The 15,168-nt window shown below is 31.0% G+C and overlaps 1 protein-coding gene across 2 annotated transcripts in view; it reads left to right on the top strand.

Annotated features, from left to right (window-relative positions):
- The window catches only part of tok (tolloid-like protein 1 tolkin), a 118,394-nt gene that overhangs the window by 59,175 nt on the left and 44,051 nt on the right, over positions 1 to 15,168 (top strand). Inside the window, exons 22-26 of one of the 2 annotated variants that reach the window (XM_080152366.1) lie at positions 2,635 to 2,741; positions 7,070 to 7,132; positions 7,219 to 7,301; positions 9,131 to 9,200; positions 12,942 to 13,022. In XM_080152366.1, coding sequence (XP_080008492.1) covers positions 2,635 to 2,741; positions 7,070 to 7,132; positions 7,219 to 7,301; positions 9,131 to 9,200; positions 12,942 to 13,022 — 404 coding nt within the window. The remainder of the gene's footprint in view (positions 1 to 2,634; positions 2,742 to 7,069; positions 7,133 to 7,218; positions 7,302 to 9,130; positions 9,201 to 12,941; positions 13,023 to 15,168) is intronic. The other variant, XM_080152367.1, reaches the window with a different exon arrangement.

The following is a 15,168-nucleotide window of genomic DNA, read 5'->3' as shown; positions in this document are numbered from 1 at the left end:
CACCAGCCTCTAAAAAAGGATCCTTTAAATAAATAGGACGATAGATATATCATTTAGAGAATTAGATCAAGCTGTTTTATGGACAACACAACAGTAAACTGGAATATGGATTTGAAATCATTTATATATATTTTAAACTAGAGGCGGCGTTCTAAGATTATCCCGCTATTAGCTAGATTGAATAGCGGGATAATTAGTCTTTTTCTTCCATTGTCCTATCCCTGTTTAATTTATAATTTTGCCTCTCTTTCTTTAAAATATTTTAGGATCCTAATTTTTTTTTATTTCATATTATCGTCCTGAAAGGGTTAAAATGTTTAGTTAACTGTTAAATTTTAGTTCAATATCTGACCACATTACCCACGTATTGCTAGTATCAAATTATTTTAAAACTAAGATTTCTTTTATTTTCTATATTATAAATTTAAGTTTTCTGTTTTATGAATATAAATTTAATACTTCAATATAATTAAGATAGCAACATGAAATAAGAAAAAGAATTTATTCTTCATACATTAAAATAATGGGTCATATCGTTCTGGTCAATGAGAGTTTATTATGAATTATTGGAGCACTATGGGTTTTAAACACTTAATATTTGGAAAACTTGAGCTCATATATAGAGATTTATTTCCTATATAGATCTGTCATTGATCTTGATGCAATAAAGCAGGCCGTTTTGTACATGCTAAAAATTGGAAGTTTTCATTTAATAAAAGTTATAGCAAATATAAGTATTAAATAATTGGTTTCAAGTCAAAGAAGATAAAGTACTATATCTTCTTTGTTTCAAGTACAAAAAATAAATATTATTATTAAAACTTTCATTAGATTATAGAATCCAAAATCAGCAAAATTTTATAATACAAAATTCACTATTTAGAATATTGAAATTACAAACACCAGAAATTTTTCATACACAAGATTAAACTCTTAAAATTTTTTTGAAAATTAAGAAATTTCTTTTGATTGTTATAGAATATGGCGTTAAACCTACTATGGGCTCTTAAAAAGCTTTATAGATACCATTCATGATGTTTAATGCCTAAAACTTTCCTGCATAGGGAAAATTTTGTTAATCATTATTGGGGATGCATCAATTCATATTTCTGTATCGAACTACAATGGTTTCCAAAGTTTCATAACTATATATCTTATTCGTTGGCTCAAAAACTTTGGATACCTCTAATGAATTGTAATTAGTTAGTTCTAAACTAGTCCTTCAAATTTTTGACCAATAGTTTTAAACTACAGGAGGTATAATTTTGTTCAGCATAAATGAAAATGAATTGAAATTTATTGTCCTAGTTATATTCCTGAAGATACCTGTCCTAACCCTACCCACTAAGCTTATAAAACTACCTGAACTGTGAAACCACCCAACTCTGATTATCTAAATTCTATATTTGGTACAATTTTAACCTGTCCATACAGTACAGCTGAAGTTTAAATGTTTAAATTAGAAATTAAACAAAGTTGCGTAAAGCTTAATAGAAACTGTACTTTTTAAAGTTTTTTTTTTATATAAGGGTTGATCCGTCTGTCCGTCCTTATGTTCTACAATTTAGGAATGTTAGAATTGACCTGTAGATTTAAAATTTATATGAAGACGATACCTGAAAGTCCGTGGGTCCATTTAAAACATAATAGACAACAAATTTTGAAACAAAATAATTATACTATTAACTTGATTTTCCAAATATTGATTCCTAGGAAATCAAGATACATTTTTATAAGCGAAGCATTTCTTTAATAAATTCCTATAAATGTAAATATGTCCTAATATGTCATTATTCTGTATTTCAGCAATTTGCAACACATTTACATACATTTTGTTTTAACTTTTAACTTATATTTAGCTAATTAATATATGACAATCAACAAGTGTTAATGTTCGTTTAAATTACTTTCTGGTTCGAAGCTTCGCTTTTTTCGCTTCTGATAGACATTATTGTCCTTGTTTGGTTATGTGAGAATACCAAAATTTAATTTTGGTCACGTTCAGGATGAACTTAAATATTTCTCTTCTCAACTATTTGTGATAGAGTAAGGACTTTGATGTTATTTCTGTATACTAAGGCGTATAATTTGCTGTTAAAGAATTATGATAAGCTTGATTTATCAAAGATATAGGATCAGCGGAAAGTATCATGTGTGACGTCATAAAGATACGTCTATTATCCATCTCTTTTTTAGGGGTTTCCTTTACCACTTCTCCTCTGATACTTCCACTTTCCGCTTTCTCAAATTTATACTGAAGTGTTTTTTATCTCTTCTATTTATTCAATAAAGTTTTTTTTTTAGGGTAGACTTAACTGAAAGTATATTTTGAAAACAAATATCTTTGTAAAAAGATTGTATATTAGCTCTTTAGTACATAAAAATCCACTTAAAACCCCACGGTTATTTGGTTATGTATTGAAATTGTATTCATTGTTTAGTAAGGACATTTCACATTATTTTTTTCATAATTTGAAATCTATCAATCAGTGTAATACTCTTTTCTAAAAATATTATGGAAGCTTTTTATGACATTTTAAACCTATCAATGGAGTTTATAATCTGATAGGGCGCAACAAATCAAAATACAACACAAAAGAAATATAAAGGAAATTAGTTAGATGTTTTATTTAGGTCAAGACTACAATTTCAACAAGCTGACAAGTGAAGAAGTTAACTCTTTGGGCCTCAAATATGATTATGATTCAATTATGCATTATGCTAAAAATACATTCTCAAAGGTGGGTTATTTTAATTATTGGATGGATAGATCATTTGGAAAGATACATAAAATATGATTATGATGATTCTGTCAAATACTTTTAGAAATGGCGAATTCGCAAAATAAATTCTAAAAAATAACATAATTAGATGGTCAGATATTATGGATTTACAAAGATAAATTATTGCTCATGGTATACACTTATAACAGTATTAACTACACTTTACAATAAAGAAGCGATATGTAAGGCGCTTGACTTTAATCGCAATAATAGTCCCATAAACAGGCAAATCTCATTACCATGCACAGTTAGGACTCTCAGACAAAGATCATGCAGCCACAGTATTGATTATATTGTATTGGCGAATGGACGCTGTACACAGCAATTGTAATAAGGCGCGGAGCAAGTTTCAAGGTGCGTGGAGAGGGCTAGAACCCAAAGCGACATCTTGCCCCCGAAGGGTTATTGTAGGTTATGGCTACATTTTAGAGACTGTAATTATGATTAGTTTAACACTTTAACATTTACAAATTCATCTTAACCACATTTAAAACAAATAGATATAACTATTAATCTTCAATTAAAATGAAACATTATAAAATTCAAAATGCAAAGTTTCTTAAAAACTTGTTGAATTTGGTTTCTTGGAGAGAAATTTAAGAAAAGATGAAAAAAGTTAATAAAGTCTGAGATTTTGGTCTGAAAGTCTAATTTTAAATAAAATGCTGACTCATCATAAAGTATTCATATGCTACTGCTAAAAACGTTTGAATAATTCTACTAATACCAAAAATGTTTTTTTTTGCCAAACCAAAATAGCATATAGTTATTGCCATATAGTTTTTGTTATTATCTCACATCAGTTTAATAAGTTTAGAAAACTTGGGATCTTAAGGTATAAGATAATGGACGATAAATTAAATGGCACCAAACAATATTACCCCTTCTGTAGATTAGAAACATTGGAAGAAGGTTTGGACACTGGTGGTTTGTACCAAGCAATCACAATGCAATAAAAGTTTGCCAAAATTTGAGCCAAATAATCAGAGAACGAGTTTATAAAACTTTTGGGTTAAGCATATTTTATATTCCAATGTCATCATTGTAGGCTTTTTTTTATTAATCAACTCTTGTCTAAGAATGTAAAATGCCTCCCCTCCCCTTATTTATTTTCATTAGTCACGTGACTAACATTGTGAATTTTAATGTGTTTAGATGTGATGGCTTCAATTTAAATACTCCAACTGAAAATTTCTAGACTACAAATGGATATAATTCATTCCATGTTTTGGGCGCAAAAAAATAACTTGCTTTATGACAACTTTTAATCTTGAACAAAAGTTTGAAAAACTAGAAAATGTAATTTAAATAAAATTAGATTTAAGATGTATGAAACACAAAACAAAGAAATTTCTGCCATTTTAAAAATGTGGAATAAAAGAGTTTAATATTGGAGTTGAGCCAGGGAGGGAGGAGACATTGGTAAGTTACATTGGTACCCAAAGTTTTATAACCGTCTTATCTTGTTCGTTGGGTCACAAACTTTGGATACTTTGATTGAATTTTGCATGGTTAGTTCCAAACTGAAAGTGTTCTAACTTTTTAACAAATATTTTTTTATCTACAGAAGGAGTAATCTTGTTTATCATCATGGGGGATGTATATCAATTTATCACCCATTGTCTTATCCCTTAAGATCCTTGAGTTGAGCAAAGAATTGTCTTAGTAAAGAGGGAAATGGTAAAATTTCCTGAATTTATTTTGGAACATTGATTTAGCCCCCTTTTTATAAAGAACTGAATTTATACTTGTGATTTTGATTTGAACATTTGTGTTGTTAAAGTATCAACGTAAGACTAAATTTATAGGACATAGTGTTAATATGTCATCCATGGCTACTTTTATTTGACGCCATGTAGTCGACATTGATAATATCATATCTTTATATAAAAGTGGCAGGATGTCTTTCTGATTATATTATAGGATCTTAAAAACTGATATGGTTCTCTATTACAGTGAAACTCATTTTAGGTCCAGGGAAGGATTATATAAATTTTAGTGTACCTCCATCCTCCAAGGAGAATTCAACATGAGAAATTAGTTTAAAATTTGAGAGGACCTATTAGTTTGACCTACAAAGTATAGATGTATAATTCAGACAACTACGTGTTCCAAGTGGTGGAGACCCTTTTAGTCTGCTAGCAAATTAATTTCGGCTCTTTTGTAGGGACTCGGCTGTGCCCCCTCTATTCTTTTACTTCAATGTTTGACCATGGGAAAGATTAGCGGCCTAATTGTGTTGTAAAGAGAAGGAGGGAGGGGGGGGGGTATAGACTCCTCTATATATTTCCAGGATATTACTCAGGAAATTGCCTAGGGTTAGATTTATGAGAATAAGGTGTGAGCTGAAAAAGATGCATAAATTTTCAAGGTTTCAATACATAAAACTGGTGATTTAGTATCATTTATTATTTGTTAACATTTTCAACATTTTAGCAGTCCCTTTCGTGGCAACGCCCCTTAAGGGGCGATTTGTTGTATTTTTAAAATGGCTTTTTATAGGTTAATTTTAGGTTAGGTTAGGTGATTGTCCCACAGGGTTAGGCAATTGGCCCCGCAGGGTTAGAGCCCCCCGCAGGTGGTAGAAATAGGAGAAAAGCTACTGTGAAAAATACGAAGAATCGCTCCTTAAGGTGCGTTGCCACGGAGGGACTATACACGGTAAAAGAAAATCATTTATCTATAATGTATCCTACATTAAAATTTGAATGTTTTCTAACCATTTGTAAGCATTCTTGTATGAGATACCACCTTTTGTTTAAAATACTGATCCTTTTTAAAATTATGTTTGTGGTTTGTACCTAGAATATTCACATTTCAGGATAGTTAGATCAATGTTTTAAAACTGAAAGGAAGCAGATAGGTTACTATATATATATATAGAGAGATAGATATTTTTTAAAGGGATGGGAAGATAGATGGATGGATATCTATCTTTCCAGTGGAATGAAAGATAGATAGTTTGCTGGATGGATAGATAAATAAATATATATTTAGATAGATCTATTTATAGTAGATAGATTAATAATTAGACAGATGGATATTGAGATAATCCAGTGAAACAGATAGATAAAGTTGCTGGATGGATAGAAAGTCATGTAAAACTATGAATTTATCCCAATCATGTTAAACAAAATTATCCCTTCTGGAAATTAAAACTAGATTATTTTTTTTTGGGGGGGGGTTCTATTAGTGATTTCTCTGGGGAGGGTGGAGGTACCCATCCCCAAAATCATTACAAACCTCCATAGACCTTTAGAAAGTTTCAATGTAAAGGAGAATCATTTCAGTCAAGCGGTTAGAAAGGTCTTAAGCTAGATATTCTGCTACATTTATGTAAATATTGTACATTTTATTTCTTGGACTATCAACAAATATGTAGAAAATTTAATACTTGAACAATTTGTATTCTAGTAAAAGATCTTCAGTGATTCTTTTTAAAAACGAAGATCTTCTACATTTCGTTCTTGCGTAATGGATAGCTTTTATCGTAAATATAGGCATGTTAAAATGGTCTTATCGGTTTTTAACTTTTTATGATGATTTCAGTAACAATTATGTACAATTTAGCAAGAACTAGAAAGTTTGTGTCTTTTTTAAAAATAATGTTTTTTAGCTTTTTAAAAATCAACATCTTGTTGGATATAACATCATATTCAATCTCATATTTAAGTCTTAAAATGTATGTTTGTCCACATTTAGCTGGTCTCTGAGTAATTTTTGATAGATTTATAAAAAGTATTCATTAGGACTTCTTAAAATGTTAGACATAAATTTCATTGTTTCTATAATTTCTAAGATCTTCCATTTATAATGTTTTCATCCTTGTTAATTTTGTTTTTTATGCTCGAATCTTGAAACAAAATATCTCATTGAAAATGCTTAATCTTGCTATCTATCTACACATCAATTCATTGCAGCCCACAGTACATATATTCTATATTTACATAAACTTATCGCTAACCACTGAACCGATTAAGATTACCATATCCTGATAGTTTTAGGCTATTTTGTAGAAAACTGGATATAAGAGGTCAGCCACTAGTTCATTTACATCGGATCCAAAGGAAGGAGGAAGGGAACATTGGACTGCAAATTTAACTGGAACTGAAAGTTTTCTGACAACGTTATCTTATTCGTAGGCTTAAAAACTTTAATGCAGAATTAGGATTGATTGATTCTTTACAAATAGTTTCTAAACTTTCAAACCAATAATTTTGATCTACAAAAGGGTTAATGATATTATATAACTTCTAATTTATCTCTCAATCTATCTATCTCTCTAGGGAACGTATATGGACACAATCCGGCCAAAATCAGACAAAACAGATAAAGAAGAAAAAATATATGTACGTATCTATCTATCGACCTAGTAATTATCTATCTATCCACCGAAGTATTAATTATATAAGCAACAAAGTATCTATCTATTTAGGGAACATATCTGGACACAATCCTGCCGAGATCAGACCTGCCAGATAATCAGGAGAAAATGCCAGAAATTGGACAAAGAATAAGGTAGAAATGAATTATGAAGTGGCTACAAATATTTTGTACTTCGTTATGTTGAATCAGTGGTTTCCCTCAAACTGTCTTGTTTAGCACAGAACCCCCCCCCCCCCCGAGACCCCCCCTTTCCATTATTTTTAAATAAATTTAATTAAAGGGGGATGCAGTTTTTCAGTTTTTTTTTGTCAGGTTAGGTTGTGACAATGCAAGTGTAGGCCCGGCAGGGGTTAGGCATCGAGAAAAAAACTACTCAACCCCTTATTTTTAAAATATATGGATGGGGTTTTTAGTGCTCAATATGTACTGTGATGGAAAGCATTTTAAATAATGCAAAGTATTTTAAAAGAATTTTTAATCTGATTTCAAATAATTGCATTTTTTGCTATTTTATATTAAAATGCAGAAAAAAAGTTTATAAGGAATTTCATTTCTACAGTTTTAAGAATTTTAACTTTTATCAAAATATTTCAGAAATTTGTCACCTTTTTTAATTTCAAATTTTTTAGTATGTTATAAAATCTTCGTGGAAAATTTAATATAAAAGCAAAGTAATTTCCTTTTTGATGAAAGTGAATATCCTCTTCCTATCCTTACATTAAAGGTAGGATGTTTGTCTGTCTGTTAACATAGACTTTGAAAATTCCCTAACTGATTTGGTTCTCCATTGTAGGTAATTTTCATGTAGGCTCTTGGTAGGTTTAATTGTTTTAAATTAGAGTGTTTGTTAAATTGTTCAAGAGAAAAATTGAAACTCTTCACTTGAATATAGATATGTTGGTTGTCTGAACCTCAGAATACAATTAAGGTCTAGAGCGAAGCAGGGATATAGGGATGCATCCCTGAGAGCAAAGATACATTTTTGGGAATTTGTATAAAAAATGAACCTGTTATTTTTATCTGTTAAAACTAAGGGGCGTCGTGGCTCAGTGGTAACACACTGATTTACGGTGGTGAGAGTTCGAGTTATTGTGGATGTATATCAATTAATTGTTCATTATCTTATCCCTTAGATCCCTGAAAATAATAAGAGTATAAAAAGTACAGGTTTTACAGACCTTTCAACATTTTTATGAAATCTATAAACCAAAGATTAGCAATTCTAAATTTAGCAAGAACATCCATAAAAGTAAAGGATGGATATACTTACATCTTAAGACTTAATTATAGGGAAGCTTAGCTTTAAACATCATGTATGATCGTCATTAGAATCAATGTTCCAGTATGAATTGTTTTTTTTCTATGCATAATTAAGTTTTAAAAAAAACATTTCTGTTGAAAGAACCTGTATTTTTGGAAAGTGTTGACAACAAAACTTTCAAAATATTTTTAATCAGAATTCTGAAATCTTCAACAATGTTTTTTTCTATTATTTAAAAAAAATTATATCTTATACGTTTTTTTTTATAAAATAAAGAAAACAAATCAATCCTTATGTAAATGTAACAGGATGTTTGTCTTTGTGGCCCAAGATCTTGATAATCGCTAAACCGATATGGTTCTCCTTTACAGTGAAGTTGCTTGTAGGCCCAAGAAGGGGTTTTATAAATATTTTTGCAGAGGATACCTCCTCCACCCTCCTGAGAAAAATAACCCCTGAGCTGGATCTTTAAATCATTTTTAAAATGCCGCGCTGTGATTAACTGAAATTCAATGCACCCCGATCTAAATCACCATTAAAATGATTTAAAGATCCAGCTCTGGAAAATATCCCCCCCCCCCCCAATCCCCCAAATCTAAAATGTAAAGAAGAATGCCGACCCTTTCCCTTCCATCAAGAGTTATCTAGGGGCGTGGCCATTAGTAGCTAATGAAAGAGAATAAAACTAAACTGTCTTTAGGTTAAGTAAAGGAGATATAATGCAGACAAGCGCCCTGTATCAATGCCCTTCTTGTGGTAAAACATATCAGGTAATTCATTTCTGTTGATTAATAAACACAGTAGAATATATTAGTGCCTTCCCTTAAATTTCCTAGCGAGCACATGAGCCCCCTTTTGTATTATTTTAATTAACATAAAATAAACGTGAGGTTTCCTTCTTTATGTCTAACACCTGTTGGGGGTCCTAACCATGCGGGATTACTCAGTACCCACTATAACCTAACCTAACCTGATAAAAGTAAAAACAAACAATCAAAAGATTACAACCTCCCCTCCTTATTTCAATTTATTATAAATAGAAGATGAGGGGGGGGGGGGAGTTATCAGAGGCCAAGAGTTTTCTTTGTGTGATAACACCAATAATTTAAAGAAATGTAAAAAAATTGCTCTTAAAACTTAAAGGTTACAAAAATACAAAAAAAGACTGTAAATAGAATTTTCAATTTTGTTCAAATATGTCATTTATATAACCTAACCTATAAAAGTGTAAATTAATAACCAAGAAAAAGAGTTGCATTTTCTGCAAAGTTTGTAAAAAGTCTCTATGTGGCTATATATACTTTTTAATGAGCACTATTTTTGCTCTCAAACTTTTGGAGTGCTAATAATTTAGCCAAAATATTATATTAGCTGTATGGGGTATTGAAAACATATCAGTATTTTGGTTTGACCGCCTTTATGATACTTGTCACACATTTTCATTTACTAGGACTGAAAGATAAATTTATCTTAAACTTATCCCCAATAACAAAACAGAATATTGAAATGAATATAAACAAAAAAGGATGCTAAAAAAAGATTTTAAAATTTAGATAATTTTCAGAATTTAAAGTTGTAAAACCAAGTGTAAAAACTTCTACCTAAAGTCAATTCAGTATTACCTTATGTAAGAAATTAACTTTTTAGCTTTTTTACAAAAACATACAACTAATAAGCAAAAACAAAGACTGCAACGTAAGTATTATATACTAAATATATTTAGCATTATATAAAAAACTATTGGATATGCCCCTAAAGGCATCTAATACACTTGAGGTGGGAGGGGAGGTGTGGAAATTGGCCTACCCCCCTCCAATTTAAATTTTAGTTTTAGAAAGAAAGAATATTTTTGGTGAGGTGAGGGTAATTTTTCTTGGGATGATTTCTCTTGTGAGGGTAAAGTCTCCCCACCAATTCCCCCAATATTTCAGAGGTTAGTGAGTTCATAATGTAAAAAAGACTTAAGACATCCTTTTACTTTTATATAAGCAATTAAATTTTTTTTTTACAATTTTGCAATTGTAAAAGTATACAAAGGGAATACAAAAACATATAAAAAGTGTATTTATGTAAGCAATCAATTAATATAATTATGATTTGACATTTAGAGAATTTTAAAAAGAATTAAATTAAAACTCTATTTTTATTAAAATTACAAGCCTATGTATGCTGTGTGTTATTTTTAAAAGTCATGTTAAAAAAGTTTGGATAAAATCTATAATTCAGCATAGTTGTTACACAAAATCAAATATTCATGCACTATAGTGTTTATACATTATTAATAGTTAATATTATAATTCAGCATAGTTGTTTAGCCAAAATCAAATATTCAGGCACTATAGTGTTTATACAATACATAATAGTTAATATTATAATTCAGCATAGTTGTTACACAAAATCAAATATTCATGCACTATAGTGTTTATACATAATAGGTAATATAATAATTCAGCATAGTTGGTAGACAAAATCAAATATTCATGCACTATAGTGTTTATACATAATAGTTAATGTACTAATTCAGCATAGTTGTTAGACAAAATTAAATATTCATTCACTATAGTGTTTATACTTAATAGTTAATATTAGAATTCAGCATGGTTGTTAGACAAAATTAAATATTCATGCACTATAGTGTTTATATATAATAGTTAATATTAGAATTCAGCATGGTTGTTAGACAAAATTAAATATTCATGCACTATAGTGTTTATACATAATAGTTAATATAATAATTCAGCTTAGTTGTTAGACAAAATTAAATATTCATGCACTATAGTGTTTATACATAATAGGTAATAATAGCAAATACTCCTCTAAACAGAAAGAAATATATACTTGTTACTTATATTCAAGAATTCTTACAATTGTTTAATTAATATCAGAAAACTATACTATTTTGTACACAAAAGTTTTACAATTTTATTTGAACACAACTCCCGAACGAGTCGCCGAATGAACTATTGAAAAGTTTACCTTCAAGCACCAAAGTAAAACTTATCATGCCTCTCTCGCTATCTCTCTTTCTCTCTCTCTCTCTATTTCTCTCTCTTTCTCTCTCTCTCTCTCTCTCTCTCTCTCTCTCTCTCTCTCTCTCTCTCTCTCTCTCTCTCTCTCTCTCTCTCTCTCTCTCTATCTCTCTTTATTTCTCTCTCACATTTTTCTCACTATTCCAAAATCTATTTTTTTATTACCCTAGATATTTTTGTCTCTTCAAGTTCATAAATAACTATCAATTGTTTCACTATTTTACATTTTAAATTTCAATATCATAAAAACCGTGATGGATAGATGATACAATGTAGAGTCAAAACTATGAAAAACTACTAAAAAAAATAATCCTGTATCCTGTAAACCGTGTATAGTAATTATTTTACGGCTAAAGTATAATCTTGTACACCACTCCTGATAGTAGTGTCCACGCATCTAGCATTGCAGATGCAGCAGTAGGAAACTAATATCTCCAGGTATATGAAGATTTAGGCAGATATCTGAATCCTTTCTATACCCAGCAACAAGCGGATTATTCTCCTCTTCTTTCTTATTGTACATTTACTTTGAAATATGACAAAGTTTCAAAATTTCACAGGGAGGCATGGGACATTAGACTGTAAAACAAACTGGTACCCAAAGTTTTATAAGCATGCTCTCTTATTCGTTAGTTCAATAAAGTTGGATACTTAAAATCACAGCAAAGTCCAAACTTTTAAACCAGCATTTTAATCTAAAGAAGGGAAGATTTTGTTGATAATCACTAGGGATGAGTGGGCATCAATTTATCATCCGCTGTCTTATCCCTTTAAATCCCTGGGATTAGAGCATAGTTTATTGTGCATATTTGAACTACACTAGGACACATAGTTTAAACTTTTAGGATCAATAACCTTATTGTAAGTTTCCATATATAGATAAATATAATAGTAAAGGGATGTTTGTCTGTATATATCTGTCTGAATTTAACGAAGGATTTACTTCAGTTACGGTTCTCCTTCAGTGAAGATTTTTATAGGTCAAGCGAAATTATATTACTATTTTTGTTGTCGTTTCATAAGTTTCATAATCTTCTTAGCTATGTCTTTGTACTTCCTCTGCCAATTAAAAATCAAAATAAGCTTTTTATTTTATAGAGCCTAGTTATTTTGCAAGATTAAATGACTTTATAAATATATGTTCTCGTATTCATTCGAATCCGGTGGATAGGAACCGGTTCTCATCCATACGAAAAAACTATGTCTAGCATTGTATTATATCCAGCTTTCTACGAATATAAAAATGTAAAATCATAAGATTAAAACTTCGGCACCTCGGGGCTAAAAAAAACTAGTTTTAATCTCATAATTGTACATTCTATATCCGCGGAAAGCCGTTTATAATACGATGAAAGAAATAACTATTCTATTTTTTTTAGCCAGCAGTTAAATACAAAGTAATTTCTAGACATTCTATGTGAAAGAACATGTAACTTTTTTACATTTGAAAAGGGCATCAGTTTTCATTTTTATATTTGTTAGGAAACTTCTGGAAAACTAAGCTCGCCACAGCATCCATTCTACACTTCACCTCCATCAGTTGAAAATACAAGATTTAGAAAGGTAAAATTTTAGTATCAAAGATACTCTATACTACAAAATGTCTGTCCGTATGTCCGTCAGTCATTCCATAAGGCTGCATTTAATATTAATAATCATTCTGAAGTTTGAACAAATATATTCTTTATAAATATATCTCAAAATTATACTAGCTTTTTGTTGTACCTGATAGTCCTAGGAATCAAATAGGAGGATCCTAGCAACCCATGGAGAAAAGATAGTTCTCAATATAACATCACTAGATATCCATATCTCCATAATTATTATTCTATACTCCAGGGAGACAAGTGTGAGTGGAGTATACTTGCAACCCATGGAGAAAAGATAGTTCTCAATATAACATCACTAGATATCCATATCTCCATAATTATTATTCTATACTCCAGGGAGACAAGTGTGAGTGGAGGATACTAGCAACCCATGGAGAAAAGATAGTTCTCAATATAACATCACTAGATATCCATATCTCCATAATTATTATTCTATACTCCAGGGAGACAAGTGTGAGTGGAGGATACTAGCAACCCATGGAGAAAAGATAGTTCTCAATATAACCTCACTAGATATCCATATCTCCATAATTATTATTCTATACTCCAGGGAGACAAGTGTGAGTGGAGGATACTAGCAACCCATGGAGAAAAGATAGTTCTCAATATAACCTCACTAGATATCCATATCTCCATAATTATTATTCTATACTCCAGGGAGATAAGTGTGAGTGGAGGATACTAGCAACCCATGGAGAAAAGATAGTTGTCAATATAACATCACTGGATATCCCTATCTCCATAATTATTATTCTATACTCCAGGGAGATAAGTGTGAGTGGAGGATACTAGCAACCCATGGAGAAAAGATAGTTGTCAATATAACATCACTGGATATCCCTATCTCCATAATTATTATTCTATACTCCAGGGAGATAAGTGTGAGTGGAGGATACTAGCAACTCATGGAGAAAAGATAGTTCTCATTATAACATCACTGGATATCCCTATCTCCATAATTATTATTCTATACTCCAGGGAGACAAGTGTGAGTGGAGGATACTAGCAACCCATGGAGAAAAGATAGTTCTCAATATAACCTCACTAGATATCCATATCTCCATAATTATTATTCTATACTCCAGGGAGACAAGTGTGAGTGGAGGATACTAGCAACTCATGGAGAAAAGATAGTTCTCAATATAACATCACTGGATATCCATATCTCCATAATTATTATTCTATACTCCAGGGAGACAAGTGTGAGTGGAGGATACTAGCAACTCATGGAGAAAAGATAGTTCTCCATATAACCTCACTAGATATCCATACCTCCTATAATTATTATTCTATACTCCAGGGAGATAAGTGTGAGTGGAGGATACTAGCAACCCATGGAGAAAAGATAGTTCTCAATATAACCTCACTAGATATCCATATCTCCATAATTATTATTCTATACTCCAGGGAGATAAGTGTGAGTGGAGGATACTAGCAACCCATGGAGAAAAGATAGTTCTCAATATAACATCACTGGATATCCATATCTCCATAATTATTATTCTATACTCCAGGGAGACAAGTGTGAGTGGAGGATACTAGCAACCCATGGAGAAAAGATAGTTCTTAATATAACATCACTGGATATCCATATCTCCATAATTATTATTCTATACTCCAGGGAGACAAGTGTGAGTGGAGGATACTAGCAACCCATGGAGAAAAGATAGTTCTCAATATAACATCACTGGATATCCATATCTCCATAATCATTATTCTATACTCCAGGGAGACAAGTGTGAGTGGAGGATACTAGCAACTCATGGAGAAAAGATAGTTCTCAATATAACCTCACTAGATATCCATATCTCCATAATTATTATTCTATACTCCAGGGAGATAAGTGTGAGTGGAGGATACTAGCAACCCATGGAGAAAAGATAGTTCTCAATATAACATCACTGGATATCCATATCTCCATAATTATTATTCTATACTCCAGGGAGACAAGTGTGAGTGGAGGATACTAGCAACCCATGGAGAAAAGATAGTTCTCAATATAACATCACTGGATATCCATATCTCCATAATTATTATTCTATACTCCAGGGAGACAAGTGTGAGTGGAGGATACTAGCAACCCATGGAGAAAAGATAGT

This window comes from Acartia tonsa, chromosome 3 (assembly GCF_053477335.1).
Source record: "Acartia tonsa isolate MP-2025a chromosome 3, ASM5347733v1, whole genome shotgun sequence".
NCBI lineage: Eukaryota > Metazoa > Arthropoda > Copepoda > Calanoida > Acartiidae > Acartia > Acartia tonsa.
The sequence above is the reverse complement of the archived record's forward strand: the minus strand, read 5'-3'. Positions and strand labels throughout refer to the sequence as shown.